The sequence below is a fragment of the Pararge aegeria genome, chromosome 11 (assembly GCF_905163445.1).
Source record: "Pararge aegeria chromosome 11, ilParAegt1.1, whole genome shotgun sequence".
In the NCBI taxonomy this organism is placed as follows: Eukaryota; Metazoa; Arthropoda; class Insecta; order Lepidoptera; family Nymphalidae; genus Pararge; species Pararge aegeria.
In genome coordinates, this window is record NC_053190.1 from 8,294,410 (window position 1) to 8,319,080 (window position 24,671).

The following is a 24,671-nucleotide window of genomic DNA, read 5'->3' on the forward strand; positions in this document are numbered from 1 at the left end:
GTAAAAAAAAATAGGATGTAAGCCCTCTTTAAATGTGTGTTAGATGGTTCAAAAAGTGCTTTAAGAAGCTTCTTGAATTGAAACTATGTCGCTTTAATATTAAGGCCACATAATTAATCAATATTTGTACCTATCTATATAATGAGAGTGTAGGTAATCGATCAAGGTGAAGACAAATTCACTGCCTTTTACATCCATAACTAGTTTTTATCTTCTGCGGAAATATAAGTTCTTAGACATACCTATTATTATTATTATATTTTAACGTCAAGAATACCCGATTACAGATTATAATTCAAGAGGAAGGATCTATTTCTATAGGTTTTGATTCACCTATATGTATATATTTACCTAGTTTCCGAACCGGTGGTAGAGTCACTACAAGCAGACATACTTGACCATAATTTCGAATTATGTTTTTTTAAATTTTTGTAAATAAACATTTTTTTAGAATAAATACCTATTTGTACGTGTTCACGAGTGTTGTTTATTGATTTATAAATATAATTAGTAATAAAAAAAGTATGTTTCTTAAACATTTAATCAAAAAATATATTTTATATACATTTTTATCTAACTATCCAAGGGAAATATACAAGGATTCATGGCACAGTTTTAAATAACTTAAAATTAATACAAAGATAACTCTTAAAAGACGAGAATAAGTTATTATGTTGCATATACTAGCGTAACCACTTAATTTCATTGTACCTATCTTGTTTGTTCTTATCTTCATTATTCATAAGGTATTCGCCAAGCTTACGGTGGAAAACATGTAGAAAAAGAAACTTTTTTGTTTACCTGAAGTGTCTTGTTATTGTGTGGGCTCGTTTCAAACTAGGCTGTTACTAAGATTTGTGGTTGGTATATTGGTAATTAATAACATAATCATGAATTCATGGATTAACGACTCGCGAATTGTACTTTTATATGCATTTATTATTTTATTGCCGAATGCCATACCGTCTGCATTCCAAATACTCGTTACTTCTGCTCAGCATTGTTCTATAGTCAAAGAATTTATTTCGAATTTACCTAGTTGTCAAATTAGGTTGAGAAAATAATAATCCAAATCAGATTACCAATTTATTAAAACTGCATTCAAAATGTGAAATGGATTTATTTCAGTTGTCGTGTTAGGTTTTAATTTGCAATAATATCATATATTAGGTAATTGCATTATGGCAAGGAACATTATAATATACACAAAACAAGATTCTTCAGAATCGGGTATATTAAATAAAAAACAAAATATAAATTGTCTATGGATTTGTGTACGTTTATTACATTAAATAAACGTTACATGAATGAAGAATGCAATATTCGATAATGTAGAGAAAAAAGAGAAACTAAAACAAATTTTATTTCGAATCATAGTTTTCTTTTATTATTGTGGCATGAATATACAAAGTTAAACATGATGACACTCAGTCTTTTATTTCAATCTGAGAATTGGTGGAATAAACAAGCATTTAATAAGCACTGAAAAACTACATAATATATAAATTAAATGAGCAAACGTTTTATCACCAAATAACTAAATTATTTGACAAAATAAGTAAGTATTACCTATTTCAACTGCAGGAACTTCATAAGCGCGTCATGTATTAGACGAGGACTAGCATCGCTGTCGGCTGTATACCTGACGCCTCTTAGTGCCCCATCTTCATTTCTTACTACCCCGTATTCTCCTACAATGAAACCATCTGGGGTTCTTTCTTCAACTCTATATTTCCTAAACTGTCGACCTTCCACCACATAACCCACTTTACAATTTTCTTGTTTACAGTTTTCTGGATTGGCAGGTTGTTCACCATGTGTTTGTCCATCAGTCATCACACTGACTTTTTCATCCACCTCGTAATTTTTTTCAGGCTCGTGTCCGATATGTCTTTGCGCATTTGCAGGATAGGACGGTGATGTAGTTGGCAACGTGCTATACCCTGATGTAGAAGATTTTTGTTGCCAAGTAACATCGCCTGATTGAATACCATCATTGAGATGCAAAGAAGCAGGCTGGCTATAAAATTTAGCGGGTTCACTATAAATTTTTGCAGGTTCGCTATAAATTTTTGCAGGCTCACTGTATACTTTAGCGGGCTCACTATAAATTTTCGCTGGTTCACTGTAAATTTTAGCTGGTTCACTATATATTTGCGCTGGCTGACTGTAAATCTTAGAAGGTTGATTATAATACTCTTGTGTTTCTGCTGCTGATTGTGTGGGGTTAATATATGTAGATAAATGATCATTATAATTATTTATTTTTGGTGTATCATGCACTACATTAAAATTGACCGTCGTTAATCTTGAATTCGCCTGGGGTGGGTCCTGAATATAATTTTTTGAACCATAAGACAAAGGTACAGATCTTGCTAGTGGTACATCAACTAAAAGCTTATCTTCTCTGAATACAGACTGTATGGATGACTCCGCCACTGAATCATTTGTCTGATTAAAATCCGTCACGTCATCTTCTGAATTAAAAGAATGTTGTCGTTCATAATTGTTCAGACCTCTTATTCCCTTTTTTGCTTGCAGTTGTTTAAGGAACTCCATGTTAGCACCAGCAAGGCTCGGTGGTAATTCTGTTTTACTTTCAACATCTTCCAAAGTTGTTGTAGTAACAGTGGATACGATGTCGGAAACGGTTGTAGTAAAAGGTTGAGTATCTTCTATTGAAGGGGTTGTGATATGAAATTCGGATTCCAGGTGGTCTCTGTTACTATCAGATGTTTTATGAAATGACTTAGCTTTCGATCTGCCAACTGCGACAGATGAAGTAATTCTTACAGATATGATTTGCTCGTCATGATTTGAACTTTCGTCGGGCTTTGGTATATTGTGAGCATTAGTTTGTTGTAGGTGCACATTGGTAGGAATATTTTCAACGTTCGACTGGTGACTCTCTTGGTGGTGCACCGGTAGCGAAGTCACCAACACGTAAGGCAAGATCTGTAAAAAGAGAAATATGTTTTTATTAATATTTTATTTAATAAAATTTGAATATCTTAGTTTGATATCACTATGCTTAGCTGCGGTCATTTCCAAGACGTTTTATTACAGAATTTGTTATATTTAGTTTAGTTGGTGCATATGTTATTTTTGTTTATTAATATTTTAATAGTAATCTATAATAATAAGTAAAATTTAAAGGTAATAACCTAAAAAAATAATTTGAAAAGATGAAAATGAAAAAATGCTTTATTGTCATAAAGAAAAACAAAACAGAATCAAAAGTACTTAAACTTAACACATAAAATATATACAAATTTTGTTTTATTTTGCACAGATAAAAAGTGTACCTGTTTTCCGAACTAGTTGAGTCTGTGTCTCGAAAATCATAATCAAAAATCTAAATTGGGCTTGCAGATAAATTCGTTCCAAAGGCTTAACTGCTATCATTAACTATATAGCTCTAATTTTCCAGTAATAAGTATAAGATGTGTCCGAAGTCCCAGTCCGTACTTATCAATAATTATGATTTTAAAAAAAACCGCTAATGTTTTCCAGTTTAAAGATTTACAAATTGTATGCTAAAGTAAAAATATTTTATAGTTCCTTAAAGTACCTATAATCTTTTATTAAAGCGGTAGTGCAAGTTCTTTCAAGTGAGAAATAAATTCAATCTTCGTGGGAGACTTTTGTTACTTCCTAGTGTGCGACCCTGAACCACTTCAAACACGTGAAGGAGTTTGCACCCTTTGGCAAGTAATACTATTCACGAACGGTCATTATGGGCCTGTCAATTATGATCACAACGTATTATGTACCTCCCTATACCTAGTACTAAATTTTAGGGTGCTGTTACCATAACGATAATTACGAATCCACCGAATAAATAATTCACCGGTCTCGCACTTGCGGATTTTTATTTATGTGGCTGGACAACTAACCTCTAATAGCTGCTATAGTATAATAGAGGTCAGTGGGCTGGACCAGTACCTAGTTAATAAAATATGGAGAATCGATACTGTCAACCAGGGTTTGCAGTTTCGAAAACCGCTTCTGCTGCATAATAATGTTAAGTAGGTAGGTAGGTCTAATAATGTAAATAATCCTCGTAGGTATTTATCACTTGTTCTGATAATATTCAAAATTTTCGAACACTTGTATTTGACATTTGAAAATCAAAGATGTGATAGGACATTTTTTTTTTATAAAAAAGTTGGTATCGTTTATTGAATACAACGTAATTATTAAAGCATCCTTACACCAAAATAGGTTGACTGTCCGCTCATGATTTATGAACATGGAGTAAGCAAGATGCGAACGCATTTCAGTGCTAACGACCGGCAATGTCATATCCCAAGATACTTTACAGACAGATTCACAATTCTTCGTCAACGAAACCCTCTTAATCTTTTTTTACCCAGACTCCAGACTCCGCCCAGACTTCGGTCTAATCTCTGTCTAAACATCTCATTGTCCTGAACATGAGTCTAAGCCGTCGTTGGAGTCTCACACTTCACAGTAGGAAGGACCCGATATGATGTTCTCCAGTTCTACGTCTTTAAGGGTCAGAATCCCGAAGAAGGCCGTGATAACCAAAACCCACAGAGACGCAACTGTAACCAACAAGGTAAGAAGCTAATAAAGTAACACAATCCGAATAAATACAAATATTAAAGAATTGATTTGATCCTGATTTTCTGTGTCACTGTAAATCTAATTAATAAATTTTATGAAGTCAAAACGAATAGGTACGTCATACTCTCTTCGTAGGTAAAAGAACTGAAAGAATTAACGTCACAAACTGTAATTATACTTGTGTGACACTTTCAATGTTAAAGCCATTATAATTGAGTGTGAATAGCTGATAACTTCTCAATTTTTTGCACATTTCGATAAAATTAATCGCACTTTTTTACAAGCATGTGATTCGAAGAGCTAATAACCAGAGCGGAAATTGTTAGCTGAGTGCTGTAGTAATGGCGGCGGGCGGCGCGGTCGCCTGTCAGTGACCGCTGCGGCCTTGTGAAGTCAAATGTAATGCGCTTCACACACAACTATAGCTAAGTATATATATAGCTCTTTGTCCGGGAGTGCTTTCAGCAGATTCGCGAATACAAATTCTGCAGGAAGAGTGCATAAGAGAAAAAAATACTTAAAATAAATAAGCCAGAAGTTTTGAATTACCCACTGTTTCGCAAAGAACTAGCTTGTATACCTACCTTTCTACCATTGTACCTCTTGGTGTTGGAGTCTATTCAGTATATTCGCAAAATCGAAATATGTTTTTGGGGTGTGTTTATGAGGGAGTTTCCTACAGGGTAAGTTAATTGAATTTTATTTTGAATAATAATTCAAATTAAAATTCAAAATTCGTTTAATTTTGCATTATTAATTATTTACTCTAGAAGGTACCTACCTTCTAGAGTAAATAATTAATAATGCAAATGCAGCGTACCCAACCTGCTGGCTCAATATGTGTCGTGCAAGAATGTTTTCCTCTGCGTGTTTGTAAGATCATGGCGCTTCCCGTAGACTCAGTAAAGTAGTTTATTATTTAACAAAAAAAAAAACAATAGAAACAGTTTTACTTGATATGTTAATCAATTATTGAGCGTTTTACGATAAGGAAATCATGACGATCCAAAAATTTTGCACCACTCATCGTCAACAACACAGGTTATTCATAAATTACTGAATGCGTAACAAGATTCTAAATGCCAAATCGAAAGCAAAAACTTTACATTGGAATTCCGAGGCAAAAACGTGGGCGCCTCATTACACGTCTTAATAAATATATAGAATCGTAGGGTGAAATCACATTTATTAGCATCAATCAAAATTTAGTTTGATCTTTATTTATGTGTGCTCGCATTATTTTTCCTTTTCACAACAATTCACCTCATACTTAAAATATGACTACATGCATACATACTATTTATTGAAATGCGTATGAGTATATTTCATATCTGATATCTTTAAACGAGCAATTCTTGTATATATAAATATGTATATATAAATATGTATAAATGGAATCTCGGAATCGGCTCCAACGATTTTCATGAAATTTAGTATACAGGGGGTTTCGGGGGCGATAAATTGATCAAGCTAGGATTAGTTTTTATTGGAATCTCGGATTTATATTGGACATACGACTATTAAATCAAGATCCAACAGACATCATCTAGGCATGCGTGCGTTACATTAGACTATGTTATAATACTCAACAATTGTAGCATCGTTTGATTTAATATGACTACAAACGTCGCCGAGTGAAAGAGGATGCTTTTGCATCAAAAATCGTCTTAGCAATTATTCAGCTCCGAATGCTTATAACAGACGGAATGTGTGGTGATATTACGATGCGTAAAAGTGTGATCAAAATCAATCAACTTAATGCGAATGATAAAAGTGTGATTTTACCCTTAGTTAGTAATAACTAAAACTTAATACGTGTTATTCATCTGTGATTTTAGTTGTAACTTCATTTTTATCAAATAAAAAGTAAAGCCGACATGTGAAACCTTAATTAATCATCTAAAAATTGTAACATTAAATTTAATTATACGTAAGTAAATATACTTCTTCAGATGTAGAGTCGGCTATGAGATATAAGGGTATCTAGCTATCAGTAAGTAGGTGTAAGTTTGTAACCGTAGTTAGAACCACTTATTTCTCATCACAAATATATAAAATTTACATTGATTTTAAATTCTATTTTATACAAAATATATAGATAAGGCTTCTTGACTAGAATTAATTTTTATTACCGTGTTAGCATAAGTTTCATGTTTTCCATGACACTATTTTTTTTTGCTTAATATCTTTATATTGTCACAGTTATATATATATTTTTGTCGTACTGGACAATAAGTGTAAGTTTATTCAATAAGTACCTATTTGATAGAAATTTGTTTGAAAAGTATTAATTTTATAATTAGCTCTGTTTTAGGATTTTCAAATATTTATGAAAATTCATGCTCAGAGTGAGACAGTAGGTACTTTTATTCTGCATAGCATAATTTTTTTTACATAAAAAATCTGTCCAGGTACTTTTAAACTATTTCATCAGTTTGCAAACTGGCTATAAAATAATTATAGGTATATATACAAAGTGTATAAACATTTTTGCATGATTGAGTTTTTAATTACATGATCAATTAGTTGGTTTTATTTATATACGTAAGTGGTTATAAATTTTCATCATTAATGATAATGACTCTGTTTTTTTGGTAATTTAAAAAACAATCAGTGAAACAACTTAGTAAGTAGTAGTAGTTTGGTTTTATTATGTAAAATAAACTTTATATTATTCTACATTGAAGAATTGAAAGAACTATGAAAGATTTTTGAAGAACGAGATGGAATCTTATAGAGCTTAAATTAGTAATTTTTATCTACACCAAGACTTTTTATAGCAAATATCAATGCTTAAAATAACGGTTAACTACTGAATTATTAATATGGTGACTGTGGTTTGTCCTTGATAACCTACTTGTAAGTAGGTAATTACTAACAAATACCACTTATCAAAACTCGCAGTTCCGCTAGAGTTACTTTACGGTTCTTTGAAATATTCTCTGCCTCTAATATTTTAAGATATAATGTATGTTAGCAAAATTACCTTCGCCTAGATACGTAAAATTAAAAAAACGGATATAAGGCGAAATAGCCAACAAAGTTTGCTTTAAAGCAGTCAAAGGATTACAGGAGAGCAGTATAACTATATAAGGTAGCCTTAAAATGATCGTAAAAATAAACTCTAGAAAACACAGTGGATTTTGATGTAAAGAGATCCTGAAATGATCATTATACGATGTTTGATTTTTAGTTATTTAGTTAGTCTGTAATTACAGACACACAATTAAACTCATCTAGAAAAAATTAAATAACTTCTACATGTAAATACTGTCTAAAAATCCTTTTACCAATAACAAGCGACCTGCTTCATCTTAAATTAAATATCCTATTATTTAATTCATTTTAACAATATGCCATAAAGGGAAATTTTGATATAAACTAAACGCAAAACGTACCTAATGTATTTAAATACTGTATTGTTTAAAATAGGTATACCTTTTTGTTTTATAAAAGATAAAAACAGATTACGGTTGGTTATCCTTTGAAGTAAATATATATTCCATTCCTGTTTTTTTTATTAGTTTTTTTTAAGATAAACATTTCCGTAGTTTATTGATTTAATATATCTCGTAAGGTTTAGCAAGCGTTCGCAATATAAGGGCACAAAAATTGGGTTGTACCGACATCACATTACAAATATTCGAATTTATGGGCTTTTCTCTTTTCAAATATTCATGTATACTACAAATAAACTTTTCTTTTGAATCACTATATATTGTTTAATCCTGCATTGAAATCCATTTAATAGTTTAAGAGATCTAAGCATACAATAGGCGTGATCGAATTTGTTTTATACTATGTCAAAATAAAGATAACTTTATATTTATCGTGTCTTAAATTGAATTAAAAATATATGTGACGCTTAGTTTTTCACACAAGTCAAGCTGCCAAATTGGCCAGCATCGCTCGTCGCACATGAAACACGGTGTTGCTAATAATCTATCTATCTTCTATATATATAAAAGAGAAAGTGTGTGGGTATGTTCCGTATAGGCTCCGAAACGGCTGGACCGAGGAATCACCGGATTGACCTGGCGAGTAATCCTGTAAAGTTTGGTGACGATCGGAGCACACCTATTTTTGAACTGTCAAATACAGCTTTTATTTACCATGATGATATTCTATTGTTGGGTGTACATGGGTGTAGATAATGATCTTCACCCGTTCGAGAACAGAATAGGGAGAGAAATAAATGATTTAATATATTGTGAGACTTAAATTAAAAATTTTAATGATGTAATTTATTGTTTAAATAAAATAAAGCAAAATCTAGCCCGGCGAAGCGGGCTGGGTACGCTAGTAGTTAATAAATTAAACTATTACCAAATTTGCGTTTAGCAGTTCAGGTTTTATGAATAAGAAATATCTGGTTTTGCTTGATATTAAATATATATAACTAGTGCAATTCATGACGTGCTAGTAGAAACATTGCAAAATATGTCGCAGTTGATCAGAATATTACCATGCAGTCGCTTCAAAGTCGTGACAACAACTTGCTATAATTGCTATGTGCATATCGAGGAATTTACGGATCAATTAAAAAAAGGAATGTGATTTTTAATGATGATTTATGATGTCCATTTCTTTAGTTATGTAGAAATTTTTTTTTTTGTGATATTTAAATAAACTTTATTTATCTAGGTAATGCGTTATAATAATACTTTCAATGTATGTATTAAATACCTTTTTTTTCAATTGTTAGTGTCAATTTTCTATTAACGTAGTATAAGGCGAGAGATCAAATTTTTGGAAAGATTTTTATCTGGACACGCCAAAGAAGTACACCTTCTAACGCGTGTACATAAGTACACACATTTATATATATATATATATATAGTAGGTCTCCTGACGTGAGGACATCATTAACTAAAAAGTTAAAATTTTGTTATCTCGAATAAAAGGCACTTTCGATGCGTAAGTACAATTGTTTATAGTGATAATGTAGTGATGATTTTAAGTTACTCGTAACTAATGGGAATAACATGATGGTGGGTACATTCGTTAACTTAGTACGTTCCTAGAGCTCTCATGCATCTGATCAAAGAAGGAACGTCATAAACATTAACCTGGTCTTCTTTGATTATATAGCCAACAGATGTTCTGTTACACCAGTGAAGCGACCAATATGTTGCCGGCATTTTGTTACTCTTTTAATTCCAAAGTGTATTGACGTCCTCCCTGGCGCGGCGGTGAGCGCTGTTGTTTACAGTGGGAGGCCCCGGGTTCGATCTCCGACAGTGGTAATTTCGGTGAGTTTCTAGTGAGAGGCTTCGGCCGCGGCTAGTTACAACCCTACAGACAAAGGCGTGCCGGCAAGCGATACACCGTTGAGTAACGATTTCACGTGTGGGGGGGAATGGGTTCAATAAAACTGCAGTACCGTTCACCAGGTTAGCCCAGTGAGATTGCAATTAAGGGCTAACTTGAAGTCAAAAAGGCTGGTTCCACAGAAAGTGGCGCGTGGTAGATCATCCAGTATAATGAACAACTAGTATAATATAGAAGAATAATTGTCCCCACCGTTTAGTAGGCATGAAAGTAATTTCTATGGCGTAAACGATAAAAAAGCTTGGGTGTGAATTGCTTTAGCTTCATAGCTTAATATAAATTTCCTGTGAGATGGTGATAACAAAAAAAAAATAACCCGGCTAAGTTTGTTGTGGGCTCTTCTTAGACCAGGGCGCGTTTGGAACCCTCGTAGCTTTAGGTTTAATTTGGCGAACGAAGTTATCACTATCCCCTTACGATTATGTAAACATATATGTATGACGCTTCATAAGTGCCTGTGATAGGCCCACATTGTTACAAGTTTTGAATTTGAATTTGAATTTAAGATCAGAAAACAGTGTTATATGGAAACTTATTATTTAGAAAACTTTCCGTTATAAAGCCGATATAATAGACAAAATATGTTTTGGTGCTCTAGCGACTTCAAGGTGCAAGTCTGCGGGTTTTTTACATCTGCCTTGATGATTCTGCCTATATTTTAGATCCGTGATTGATGATTAAATACATGCATATATTAAAATTAATTTGCATGTCGAAAACAATTGACTTTAGATCCTTGCGTAGAATATTTGTAACTGTGTCTTTGATTTACTGGTTAGCTTGTTCAACTTGGAAGCGGTGATGGCCTAGTGGTGAGGGTTTCGGTTTCACTTTCAGGGGGCAGAGTTTGAATCCCACCACGTACCTCTAATCTTGTGTGCCTGTGAAGTGACTTTTCTAATGTTGTGTGCGTTTCATGTATTTAAACCAGGCTACAAATAACATACCCTTCCTCAAAAATTCGGTTAGTAAATAATATTTTTTTTCAATTTGCGTCGTAGTTCCACGGATTAACAAAATAATAAGTAGGTTTAAATAGATTAAGCGGTGATAGCCCAGTACGAGTTCGAATCGCGGCACTCACCTCTAACTTTTCTAAGTTATGTGCGTTTTTAGCAATTAAAATATCCCTTTCTGAACAGTGAAGGAAAACATCGTGAGGAAACCTGCATGCCTGAGAGTTCTCCATAATGTTCTCAAAGGTGTGTGAAGTCTACTAATCCGCACTGGGCCAGCATGGTGGAGTACCCTGTAGTGGGCTGGTAATGGGTTGATATGATGATGATTATAGATAGATAGATAGATATCTGAAGCTGTTTCCTATAGAAAGCTTCGACTTGCGGACTGAAAAATCGAGACACAGATTATAAAACTGAAAATTAAGAATTTAACCGGCTAAGTTTGTTGTTAGCTTCTTCTTAGAGCAGGGCCCGTTTGGATCCCTCGTAGCTTTAGTTTTAAGTTGACGAATTTATTTATCGCCATCAACTCACTCCTATGTCATATTTAACATGTAATATACGCATCAAAAGTGCCATCTATGTGCCTATTTGAAATAAGAAATATTTCACTTTGACTTTAACGAAACCGTACCGTAGAAGAACCGTAATAAAATGCGCAAGAAAAATTATGTTAAACACAGTATGAAAAAGTAATGTATTAGAAACACGAGCTATGATCCGTTGCATCAGAAAACGGTGTAATGATAATTAAATATAAATGAAATTTAACCTACAATAATTATTCTGTCGATCATAGAACTTGATCGCTCACGTAACGTTCACGTGATAACATATCCTGTTGTAAAATACGTATAACACTATAATATAGCTATTTATATTTCATCATCATTATTAGCCTATTAATGGCCCACAACTGGGCACAGGCCTCCGCTCTTATAGGAGAGTAAGTTATACAACAATGACCCACGCTGCAACTTCAATGATTAATATCGGGATGGTAATGATAAAACCGGGACCTACATCTTAAAGTGCTCACTGAGGCACAGGGTTGGGCGATTGCAATTTCCCAACTCCAGACTTGCTTGAGTCATTTAAACAGAAAATCTAATACTCGATTTGACCTATGTTCAGCAGCGAAACATGCTATCCACTTAACCAACGAGCCGGATATTACATAATTATTTTTGGAAATTTGAATTTTTGAAAAATTGCTGATCAGTTTCAATGTTTAAATGTTTTGATATGATGTAGATCTTAGTTAGGTGAACGGATTTGGACCAGATAGTCTCGCTGCAAAACGCGGACGAGCGGGGAAAACTCATTAATGAAAAATATTTTTTTAATATTATGAGAAAAAAAATTAATTAAAACGTTCCAACTTACAATCTTTCTTAATAAATAGCCTACCTAACGCTAAAAAACAAATTTGTCTAACAATTCTTGAGATAAGCGCATTAAACATATAATTTAATTCAAACTATCTATGACCGGCAGCTTCAACCAGCGACCAGATCTTACAGATAATGATAGTCAGAAATTATATGGTAATATACAAAGGCCTCTTTTTACTTCTGGAAAAAATAGTCATAATAGTCGTATTTTCATTGTATACAAACAGAGTCAAAGCAACTGGGAGTTGGGGATGACTTCAAGGTTAATGGGATCAGTTTTTACTAAACGTCGTCATATCGACCCATTACAGACCCACTACAAAGCACGGGTCTCCTTCCACAATAATAAGGAGTTAAGGCACACACTGGCTGGCACGTAGTCCAACACACTGGCTTAGTGCGGATTGGTATTTTACTAAACCTAAGTTTACCAAAAACCCTATACAGAAAACCTTAAAAGGATTGGTAGGTCTGAATTACTCTAACTAGTAGGCACTTAGGTTAAAGTGAGACTGTGAGATAATGACAACAAGAAAATAGCTGTCTATTTTGAAACGCTGATAGCCCAGTGGATAGGTTTTCGACTTCACTTTTGGGGAGCCGGGTTCGAATCTTGTAACTTTTCTAAGATATGTGCGTTTTAAGGCAGTGTAGGAAAAACATCGTGAGGAAACCTGCATGTCTTAGAGTTCTGCATAATGTTCTCAAAGACGTGTGAAGTGTACGAATCCACACTGGGCCAGCGTGGCGGACTACAGCTTTAACCCCCTTCTCATTGTGGGCCGGTTGATATGGTGAGTTGCATTGCGCAGCACCACTCTCACATACTTTAGTTTTAATTAATCGAAGTACGTAGTTATTAATTTGAATTTGTAAGTTTTATGTTTGGGGGTAGACCAACGTTTTATTTTGTATTTTAATCACATATTAGGTAACTGTTATCTTTCACAGTTTATTTTAGCAGTTTCACGATGATGAAAATATAACTTTTAATGAGACATGACGTTTGTTTTGTTTAAATAATAAAAATACGTGAGCACGGACGGTGATGATTTTTATCAGGAAGTCACGATGTTGACGTTGAAGGGATTTAAGGCTTTTAACAACGAGCAATTTCTTATTTTTCATTCATAATCAAAGTAGTAAGTATTAGTACAAACAGTATTTCTTAACGATAAAAAGTCTTACGACCAACGAAATATGAAAACAAACAAAGATATCAGTGTCAAATATATTCACAATCAAAAACATATTTTTAGAAGCTAAAATGAGCTGATGGAATGTTATTATATTTTTGATGGAATATCTGTATATGAATTAGTTATTTAATTACAAGGTTCTCGAAATGTTGCATCTTTAAAAAAGCCAAAATAAATAATATACCAATAAACATAAAACATCCCGCGTATTTTTTTTCGTTTCGGTTTGTCTACGAGAACATCGTAGATCAACGTCTACGGCTACATATTAGACTTCAACGGGGTAATAGATGTGTGACGTCCTAGCATGTATTAGCATTTTATGTATAGAATACAAAATTGCGACGAAATAATCATCTAAAAGATATATACTTATTCAATACTATTTATTATAAAATGTAACAAATATTAAGGCAGGTAGGGACATCCTAGCATGTAATATGTGAAGCGTAGTGCATTGTGGTATGCGTAGAATACAGAATTAAAAAAAAGTAAACATTTATTTCAAGTAGGCCTAATCTAAGCACTTTTGAAACTTCAAGTCTGTCTGTGTTTAGTAACTCTACCGCTGGTTCGGAAGGCAGATTCTACAGAGAAGAAACCGGCAAGAAATTCAGCAGTTGCTCTTTTCCAATTTATTTCTCTCTTTCTGAATGACGACAAAATAATTATGTTCTAATAGAAATATACTCATTCAATAGTATTTATTATAAAATGTAATAAATATGAAGGCAGGTAGGTAACAGGGCTGATATCGGATACCGGTTTTTAGTTGTGTAAAACTTGTATTTTGATAATAGTTGCAATTAATTGTGAGTGCGAAATAAAGTTATTCTAATAACTGGCAACCAGATATGACCGTCACGATCGCAGGTGTGACAAGTCGAGTGCGATTGTTTAATTGGTATACGTTATAATACGTTCACGCACTCGACGACCTTCGGAGACCTTTTATCAAATGGAATATCCTTAAACAAAATTTAATGCTATCAATACTCGAGAGCATGAGATGACTGCATTCGATTTCAGTACGTGACGTTGCAATTTGCATTTTTTTTTTGTTTTCTTTTTATTTGAATTTGTCGTCAAGTTTAGTATAAATTATATGTTTTTTTAAAGTGTTTTATCATCTCTCAGAGGAAATATCAGTATATATTTGTAATAAAAAAAATAACTATTAAGTACTCAGTATACAGACTATACATATACGTAGATATCATCGATCGTCGGTTCATCTCGAAAATTTTATATATATCTCAGATACGTAACGTTCTTCAAATCAATTTTTTTCTATCGAGAAAACTTTACTAAATTGTGTAAAGATCATAACCATTTAGTCCGATAGTCCGATCCTTCTTTTTTTTCATGGGATAATAGTTCAAAGATCAGATCAATAATTGTTAGATGTTGAATTTTTCTGTCTACAAATTTTCACTACCATCCCGATGTTAGAAATTAGGCGATGCCACTTACCACGTCATACCAATAATAGCGGCAATGTATAATATAATAATATTTAATAATAAATAAAATCGGTTATCTGATGTATGGCAGCGATCCTTCTTTCTGAGTCCAAGGCCGTGGGTTCGATTCGCACAACTGGTAAATGTTCGTGTGGTGAGCATGAATGTTTTTCAGTGGCTGGGTGTTTATATGTATATTCTAATTATTTATGTATATTATTTATAAAAATATTCATCAGTCATCTTAGTACCCATAACACAATCTAATGCCTACTTTGGGGCTAGATGGCGATGTGTGTATTGTCGTAGTATATTTAATTATTTATAACTATGAGTAGCTCGCAAAACCCATTATACCTTGGTCAAATTGAAAATTTCCTTCTATAACTTGTATAAATTAGGTCAAAAATATTTTTAAAACAGCTAGTAATAAAAACAGAGTATGAAAATATATATGAAGTATAAGTAGGTATACGATTGTCAACTAAAGTATAATAATATGTCAATTATAATTTATAATAGTTTAACATCTTGTAAATTATTATTATCATGTCAGACTTGACACGGTACAGCGCTAGTGCAACCCTATACCTAAACCAGATCAAATTGAGCAATCGGGATATTACGGACAACGAATAACGCAGGCAGTGGCGTGCAATCCATACATGTAAAAAGCACTGCCTAACCTAGCAGATATTAAACATATGGCTATATAAACTCTCTTCTAGACTTATTTTGTAAAAAGTCTAGCAATAATTATGTAGTGTTAAAATATTAAAAATAATAAAAGTATACATTCATAGATGAAAGCTCTTTTTATTTTATTTGCTTTTGTTACTTTACCACATTAGTTTACTTATATTAAAAAAAAAAACTTTACACTAAAAAATAATAGTCGTTTGTATAACGCGAAAAGTTAAGAAAAAGAGGCAATTTGGCAATCGCGGCCTGATTTCTTACAAATAAGACCCCTGTTTACATATCCCTTATGCCGAAATTATATGCCTTATAGTGACTCTGAAGCTAGTCAGTGGTTTGCTGTGGTTTTCCAGTGCGCAGCGGGTTTTCGTACTAGGTAGGAGCCCAGTTCAAAAACCCTGTGTTCCCAACTAAAAGCTTGCTTATGGAAAAACCTATATGTCATATCATCATATGATTATAATGTATGCCAGAGCATACATTGACCGCAGTGTAAAAACCTATAAATAAGAAGATAATATAGTTATTTACCAGGGGTTGGTAACCTTTGGTAATTTTTAACCAAATTTTTAAGTGTTTGTTTTCAATATGAACTATATTTGTAAATAATGGAACTACTGTATTATAGGACGTTTTGTTTTGTTAATGTATTTTTATACATCTGAGCAAAAATCACTTCAATATACTAAAACAAGAACAGCTCCGCACTGTGGGCGTCCATTAATTGAATGATTTGTAATGTATACGAGTACCTCAATAGTATGAGAAAAGAGACTTTCTCCACACTTCAATGTGTGAACGCTTCATAGGTACGTACTTGTGATAGGTCTACTTGAATAAAGGTTTTTATATACTTTGTTTTAATCCCCGCGCCAAAACAAAATCTGTTATTTGTTTAATGAGTATATCTGTGTGTCTGACGGTATCATCGATAAAATAATGACGGTGCATAGTCAGTACATATTTGAAAATTTAATTTATGTCCATAAAAATATATCAAAATTTAAAAAGAAAATGCACTGTAACAATATTAATATTAGAAGCAAAAATAAACTCGTTGTGCAGTTTACTAGGCTACACAAAATTGCAAATTCATTCAAGGGCAATTGTATATTATTTTAAAACAAATTACCAAATGAAATCTTTGAGTTGTCTCTCAATAAGTTCAAAGTTTATATAAAACGTAAGCTTACAGAAAAATCCTATTATAACATTAAGGATTATTTAAACGATAAAAAAGCTTGGGTGTGAATTGCTCTAGCTTCATAGCTTAATTTAAATTTACTGGAAGATGGTGATAACAAAAAAATAAATTTACCCGGCTAAGTTTGTTGTGGGCTCTTCTTAGACCAGGGCGCGTTTGGAACCCTCGTAGCTTAAGATTTAAGTTGGCGAACGAAGTTATCACCATCCTGTTACAATTATGTAAACAATTATGTATTAACGCTTCATAAGTGCCTGTGATAGGCCTACATGAATAAAGAAATTTTGAATTTTGAAATTTTGAATCGTAGCATCCAAACGAAACGACCGATTTTTAAGCATTTTTTTATAATTTGTTTGTGCAACTTTCTGATTAGTGTGAAGTTTTCTGTAGGTGTAAATTCGGTAGTATTTTCAAGACATTGAATAGACCTTGACCTGGTGTTGTTCTATTCTGTGGTATATCCCTTTAGCACCTTACAGTAGATATAGCGTGCTTGGGCTCATTGGAATAGTCTCAATGAGTAGCTGTTAGGCAGATTATGATCGAGGCCATGGTGGAGAAAAGAAGAAAATATCATCAGTTCGTATTTCTCAAGGTCATTTCGGGTTATTAAATTATGCTTGATTACTTTATAACATTTAGAAAAATATTAATACCAACAATTATACCTTACCTTAAGAAACTTTACCATTTTGAAATGTAGGTATCACTAATTCATTACCAATGAATATTGTGAGGAAATAACTTTTTTGCAATCCCTATTCCAGGAAAACACGTATTGTGCTGTTGAACAGAGACCGAAATCGTCCTAATTTAAAATATTGGTTTCGTAAAAAACGAATTAGACTATTACGACCACTCTGGCGTGTCTAATAAGTGGTAGGTCCCGTGTTCGATCCCCAGCGGGGAATATTTGGAAATTTATAATTTATGTATTTCCTCTGGTCTTGTCTGGTGGAAGGCTTTCACCGCGGCTAGTTTTCACATTACCGACAAAGACATGCCACCAAGCGCTTTTGCAATGCGTACGATGCCGCGACCCCGTAAACACCGATAAGGAGCATGGGTTTTATATACCTGCACTACTCCTAACAGGTTAGCCCGCTACCATGTGAGACTACATCACCTTATGCTACCATGTAAGATTTGTATGTAGGTATATAAAATGTACCTATATAATTTTCATATCGAAAAATATAATAAAGACCATAATTTATTTAGTCTTATACGAAAGGCCATTTAATACCTACATTGTCTTTATTATCTTTATATGGTTCATTTGGATCGTGCAGAGTGAGTCGGTAAACCAGTTCTGGTTTACCAGATCGTGAAGTATTTTAAAGTCGAATGCAAATAAATTGCGAGATGATGGCGAACTTGAAACCACAAAGAAAAGTTTACCGGTAGGTACTCGTAGTTTTCTGTGAGATTTGTGGCTTTTATCATATTTCGATGGCCAAAAGAGCAACCAAGTAATTTTATTGGAGTAGCAATAAACACACAGATAATTAATAGCTTATAACAGCCCACGACTGGGTTAAAGGCCCACAACGGGAGGTTTGCCTATAAGTAATCACCATACTGCATACGGGTATGTGATTGCAGAAGATAGCAGTATGTAGTATATGATGGAGATTGTAGTGGTAGTATAATTTTGTTACAAACTCGCACGGCCTGCCTTCAAAATAAAGTATGTGATAAGTTCTACATATCAGTCCTTCAGGTATTTTACATTTTTAGTTCTAAAATCAGTTTATCTCGATTGGTTTAAATGTATATAAAAAAAACACACAGATACCTTATATAAATTATCAGTATAAGTCATATACCTCTTCAATTTTCCCATAGCTGGTATAATGTAAATAATGTAATGGTAATCAATGTCACATATCACCTAAGTTGTTGTTCGAAATGCCATGTATACCGTATACATGGCTACAATTTACAAGTAACTTATGTTTCCAAGTTTCTTTTTTGTAAATTGATAATTTTCATATTTGATCTAAAGATATAATAAAGTATTACGGTTAGGGTTTTTAGAACGTCTATTAATACTTTAAAATCCAAAGAATACTGAAAACTTTACAACTTTGACAGGAGGGTATTTAATTATCCGTTGTTTTAATCAGTCTTTGAGAAACTGTAGTCAAGACATGATACAATACGATCTTGCTATCCTCCCATTGTTTTGCCCTTAAACCTGTAGACGCATTACGACTCCTAGAAAATAAACTAGGTAGGCATATAACTTACGTATCTATTATTTGTTTTACCCAACCAAAGTCATAAATTAAAAACGTGTCCATTAGATACTAAGTATTACAACCACTTTATTAAACAAAAAAAAAATGTTTACACATAGCTAATTGAGGTCGGTACACAAAAACACAAGGAAGTGATCTACCTAGACCAGTTTCGCCCTCAAGTAGATTTAAAATTCGTCGGCCGATCTTGTCGCTTTAAAGATCACAGTGACATTCATTACTTCAGTGTAATTGTGGGATGTGTGAGTATTTTTATTTTATATACATTCCATTATCCTTTATTAGTGCCTATAAGTTTTAAACGGAAATACCTGTTACTGGTGAGCATACATTGTATTGACGTCAAATGAATCTTATTTTCTTTGTTAATGTAACTTTTTTTGATGTATTAGACGGGCTATTAGTGTAATCGTCATCATCATCACATAGGGCTCTGGCTTGCTTTCTCATTGGCTAAAGAGTTTTGGAGCATAAACCCTCCACGTTCCAATGTGGATTGGCGGGCTTAAATAATTATGATTATATGATAAAATAATAACTGTAGCGAACACGATGGTATAACGCACTGTCAGAGACTCGGACTTCTTTTATAGTCAATTTGAAATAGCTGAGCTCAAATCTATACTTGTAATAAAACTGTAACTGGAAGATTTCTGTACATTTAATATATTTTGAAAATGTTGACTGGGGGGATACTTTATAATCGATACTGAGTACAAAACAGATTTTTGTTTAATTTTTGTCAGTCTGTCTGTCTGTCTGTCTGTCACGTGAAAACTACTGAACGGATTTAAATAAAATTTTGTATAGTGGTAGCTGATATCCCGGGTCAACATAGGGAATACTTTTTATCCCGATAAACAATAAGTTTCCTCCGGGATATGGGATGAAATTTTTTTTTCAATTTTACTACATATCTCTATCTCTATCTTAAATTTACACCAAATTCAATCATTCTTTTTTATTTGACAGTGTGTACTACTAAGCATATATTGTCTAATTTTAATGAAGATCTGATGAATATTGTTGGAGATCAAGGACATAATTCTTCACAGATAACAGCAAGTCGCAAGGCATATGGGACAACGATCGAATGCATGCGTACCATCCTACTAGAATTATAGATTAGAAATTTTCTGAGAATAGATGTTTGGATGGATGGATGTATGTATGGATGGATGTTTGTTACGCTTTAACGCCACAACGAATGCACCGATTTGGCTAATATTTGGCAAAGATACCTACAATATGGTCTGGCATAGCTCATAGGCTTCGTTTTATCCCGGAAAAGCAAACAGCTTCTACAGGATAGCATCGCTGTTTTTTCCCCATCTGTGTTTCAAAATCCGCGCAATGGAGTTTTAGATTGACGTGATTTTTTGGAAAGGCTTAATTTACGTTTTTTTTTAAGTCCACTTATTCGCGGGCGAAGTCGCGCGGGTCCGCTAGTATTAAATAAGAACCAACCGCCAACCTATAAAGGTCAACGCATACAATATATCAATTCGGAAACGGATCAGCATCGCCTAAGCTCGAGGCGCTCAGTATTATTTCTTGCTCATTTCAGATAAACGGAGTAAGTCAGTAGTAACCTACCCACATATAACAAGTATGAGTTCTCCGCATGTATGTCTCAAGTTTTGTCAATAAGTGCATTGCATTGTACCATTATTTAAAGCATAAAGAGTACATATAAAGCACACATAATTTACTAGAGAATATCAATTAATCGCTTAATTCTACTCCTTCTAAGCAAGTAGTTAAGTATATATTCAATAAATTATTTTTATTTGACAATAATTAATAAAAACTATGTTATAAATAGTTTGAGCATTACTTCTTATTATCAGAGGTTTATTTCAGGTGAAGGACTTCATATCACGACTCAGCGAACTGAATCGGAATGTCTGTCTCTGTCTGGAATATAAGATCGCAAATATAATATAACTACCAATGTACCTACGTACCTATTCGTTGGTGATGACAGTGAGACCACAGTAGATATATCCTTAAATAAGTTTATTTTACCTGTACTTGTGTCACTTTTTAGTTGTCTTGAGGTAAATAGGCTTTGAAGCGAACATGTTTCCACACAACTTTCATGTATGTATTAAGAAAGAGGCATCAACTAGCACATCGAGCAAAAACCTAGTTATCTAAAGCAAACCTAGCCTAAAATGGCTCTTCAGATTAAATATTTTTCTAAAATTTCGATTCTAGTTCTTTAGAACGAAAATGTTAGGAAAAATTCTAAGATTCAAAAATGACAAAATTTACATCAAGATTAAAATACTGTTTGGGTTACTATGCTATTGTTTTAGCTTTAGTACCATGCTGTGATCAGTAATGAATGAAGGTACAACAAATGTAAGTATAGTCTTATCAGATAAGTATTTTATGTATCACCATTATTACATCCGATGAAAGTCCACAGCAGGACAATAGGAATGATCGAATAGGTTTCTCACAGTCCACAAATGCCAGTGGTCAGTTATTTTTGGCTCTTCTGTATAATCTGCCACAGGGTATGGATATATGGACACTAGAGATACAATATGTAAAAACTTTGGAACGATTTGATGGGTTGATTGAAGATGGTAATAATCAATCTTTATTCTTTGGTACTGGCTATTGTATCTCTTACTTAGAACCTTCCTCAAAAACTGAACTTCCCAACTCAAAATGAGTATTTCAAGGAAGGGGTAGTTAAATCGTAAATACAAACAAATAAATAAACTTTTCAGCTTTATATTATTAGTTAGATAAGTATGCATAAGGTCACAGACAACTGTTAGCTGCAATCGTGTGCCTAGTAACTAATATTACCTGTAGTATAACCTGTTCTGTTGATTGCAGGAGGTAGGTCTCCTCTGAAAGTTTAATATCAGTTTTAAATTCAGTCCTGTTTTACAGGTAGCGACCTTCGATATTCGCTAGGTAGGTTGAGCGGGTTTATTAACTGTATAAAATATGCGGGTATGATTGCTGAGGAAATATGTTAAGACTTGACTACCTATTCTATGTACGAAAAACGAAAGAGATACGTAAACGTACGTACGTAAGTATCAGAATAAAAAGAAATCAGATGCGGGTTTTATTTTATGCCCCTAGACTTGATGCCCTAAGCAATTGCTTTACTTGCTTATGGGCTTACACATTTTAATAAGTAATTTACGAGCCAAATATCGAGTGTCGCCATGTTAGTCTATACATAAAATGAATACATTCGGCAGGGGATAGATTGTTGCCCTTTTTTTTAGAATATGCGATGCGATACACGAAGAAGTGTGAGATAGCAAAGATAAAGTTTTTATGGGGGAATATATATATGTGTGTATGTTAGGATAATAGGGAAACTTTGAGATTGCAAAGGCTATAATAGATTTTATTTCAGACGTTGAACGACCACTATATAATGTGTTGTATGGATGGATGGATGGATAGATGTTTCCAAAAAACAAACTCTTTAACAAAAAAAACTACGCTATCAATTTGACTGAAATTTGGAAAGGAGATAGAAAATATCATGGATTGACACAAAGGCTACTTTTTATCCTGGGAAAATGTCGCGAGAGTTATGAAAAACCAATAAAACCTGGCTGAAACCGCGGGCAACGGCTAGTTTAACATAAAATATTTCAGTTTTTTTAGTATGCTAAGTAACCCCTGAAATGCGTCTAAAAATAAATTTTATAAACTTTACACTCCTTTACTTAGTTTTGTTTTCACACCTTAATATTTTAATTTGCATACGGGTGCCGTTTACGAAATTACTATAGATTTATGCTACGTTTCGTTCTTAGAAAGTAAAAAAGGACTTTATGTAGTCAGTTAAAAAGCATGGGGAAATACGGATTAACCGCGATGCGTGCAGACTGGATTCCTTACACGATCGAGTTTAACGTCATGCTAGCTCAGGGTCAGGGTCCGCAGTAGTTTGCTGTGCAGTTACCCAACTATCACGCTTATCGCTCTACATTTAATGGTCATATTCAAGTGCAACGCTTACACTCACAATTAACCCAGTATTATGGAAAGGGTAATTATATTCATAAAATTATAAGATTTACATCGACCGTAAGCTGGTTTGTAAACGTAAAGATGGATGATTTTCTTTACCTTTGAATAGTACCTAACGATTATGATTTTTGTTAATTCTCCATTTATAATTATATTTAATTTATATATATTATTTATTTAGCAGATAGTATATATATATATATATATAACACACTATAGTAGAAAAAGATTTACAATATTTAATTTTGTCAGTGTAACAGTTTAAATTTTTATTATTGTCATATTGCGAAAGTCTATTGATAATAAAACTAATTTTAAGTAATTGTAACGATATCTACTCAAATGGACTTGACCGTAACAAAAATGTTAATGTTTGCACAAGGGTACAGAGCTCTTTTTACAAATAAGTTTATATTTCGTAATATTCTTTTATATACTTGTCTTTAGTCACCAAAACTAACTGGCACATTGAGCCATATTGCACAGTGGACATTTGAAATTCGCGTATAAGCATTTGTTCTGACATTGAAGGTCGAAATAAGGCTGTTATGTAGTGGGCGTAGTACCTAGACCTCTGCAGTACTACGGAAAGGCAATGGAAATATTTTAATTGCATCTATTAACCGGCTGATCTAATTAATCGACATAGCGATAGGTGTTTTATTTCGCAACAATGTTTTATAAACCTCAGACCTAATTTAGAACCAAATCGTCGAACAATAAAACTTAAGAGAAAGGTACGTCACGTTCAGTACGAGCTTAACTCGGTACATATTGTAAAATTATATCATACCATAAAAATTATCCATATAAAATAGATCCTCATCTCGTTACAGTACAACGGTATCCGCACTCAAACAGCTGATCGATATTACTGTATCGATAAAGACATGTCCACTTTTACTGGAATATTTATCAAAAACATCATTTCGGGTTTATTTTCGTATAATGTTTATGCTTTGGTTGACATTTTAGTTCACGAATTTAGGCGGCATGTAATGTAAACACTGTAAAACTAAGCGAGGCTTCTAAACTTCTATTCGATCTACGAATTGGAAGAAGCGGTTCACTTCTAGTACACGTGTGGCCTGCGCGCGCGCCGCGTTTAACTACACTAGCCACTACACCCAACAGTAAACATAAACTTGTGACCTTCCCAATTAAGAATTTAATTTATGTAATGCACTTTCTTAAAGAAGTTAACTATTGTGACGTATGCTCGAACGATGCCGCAAAAAAACAAAAGAGATCATCCAACCAAACTTTAATCAACAATAGTATTCGAAATTGAAATAATAAGCTTTGTTTTTAAAAATACAGAATTATTTTTTTCCTTGTTTTATTATGTAAACAATCTTTTCATTACTTTTTAATCTATAGTGTAATTTAAAAATATCAATTACAAATATAAAAACGTACGTTCTTTATGGAAATATCTTTTATTTCATTCATTTTAACGCACATGTGTTGGTTTTCTATTTAATACACTATAAGGTAATAAATAATGAAAATTGTGCAGATTGCTCACATAATAAAAATACAAGT

The 24,671-nt window shown here is 33.2% G+C and overlaps 1 protein-coding gene across 1 annotated transcript; it reads right to left on the bottom strand.

Annotated features, from left to right (window-relative positions):
- Positions 1-1,397: 1,397 nt before the first annotated feature.
- LOC120627222 lies at positions 1,398-24,596 on the bottom strand. The gene is made up of 2 exons (XM_039895099.1): positions 23,920-24,596; positions 1,398-2,955 (listed from the first exon to the last, which is right to left on the bottom strand). Exons 1-2 carry the CDS (start codon positions 23,950-23,952, stop codon positions 1,570-1,572), a joined length of 1,419 nt encoding a protein of 472 aa, XP_039751033.1. The 5' UTR covers positions 23,953-24,596; the 3' UTR covers positions 1,398-1,569.
- Positions 24,597-24,671: the final 75 nt, after the last annotated feature.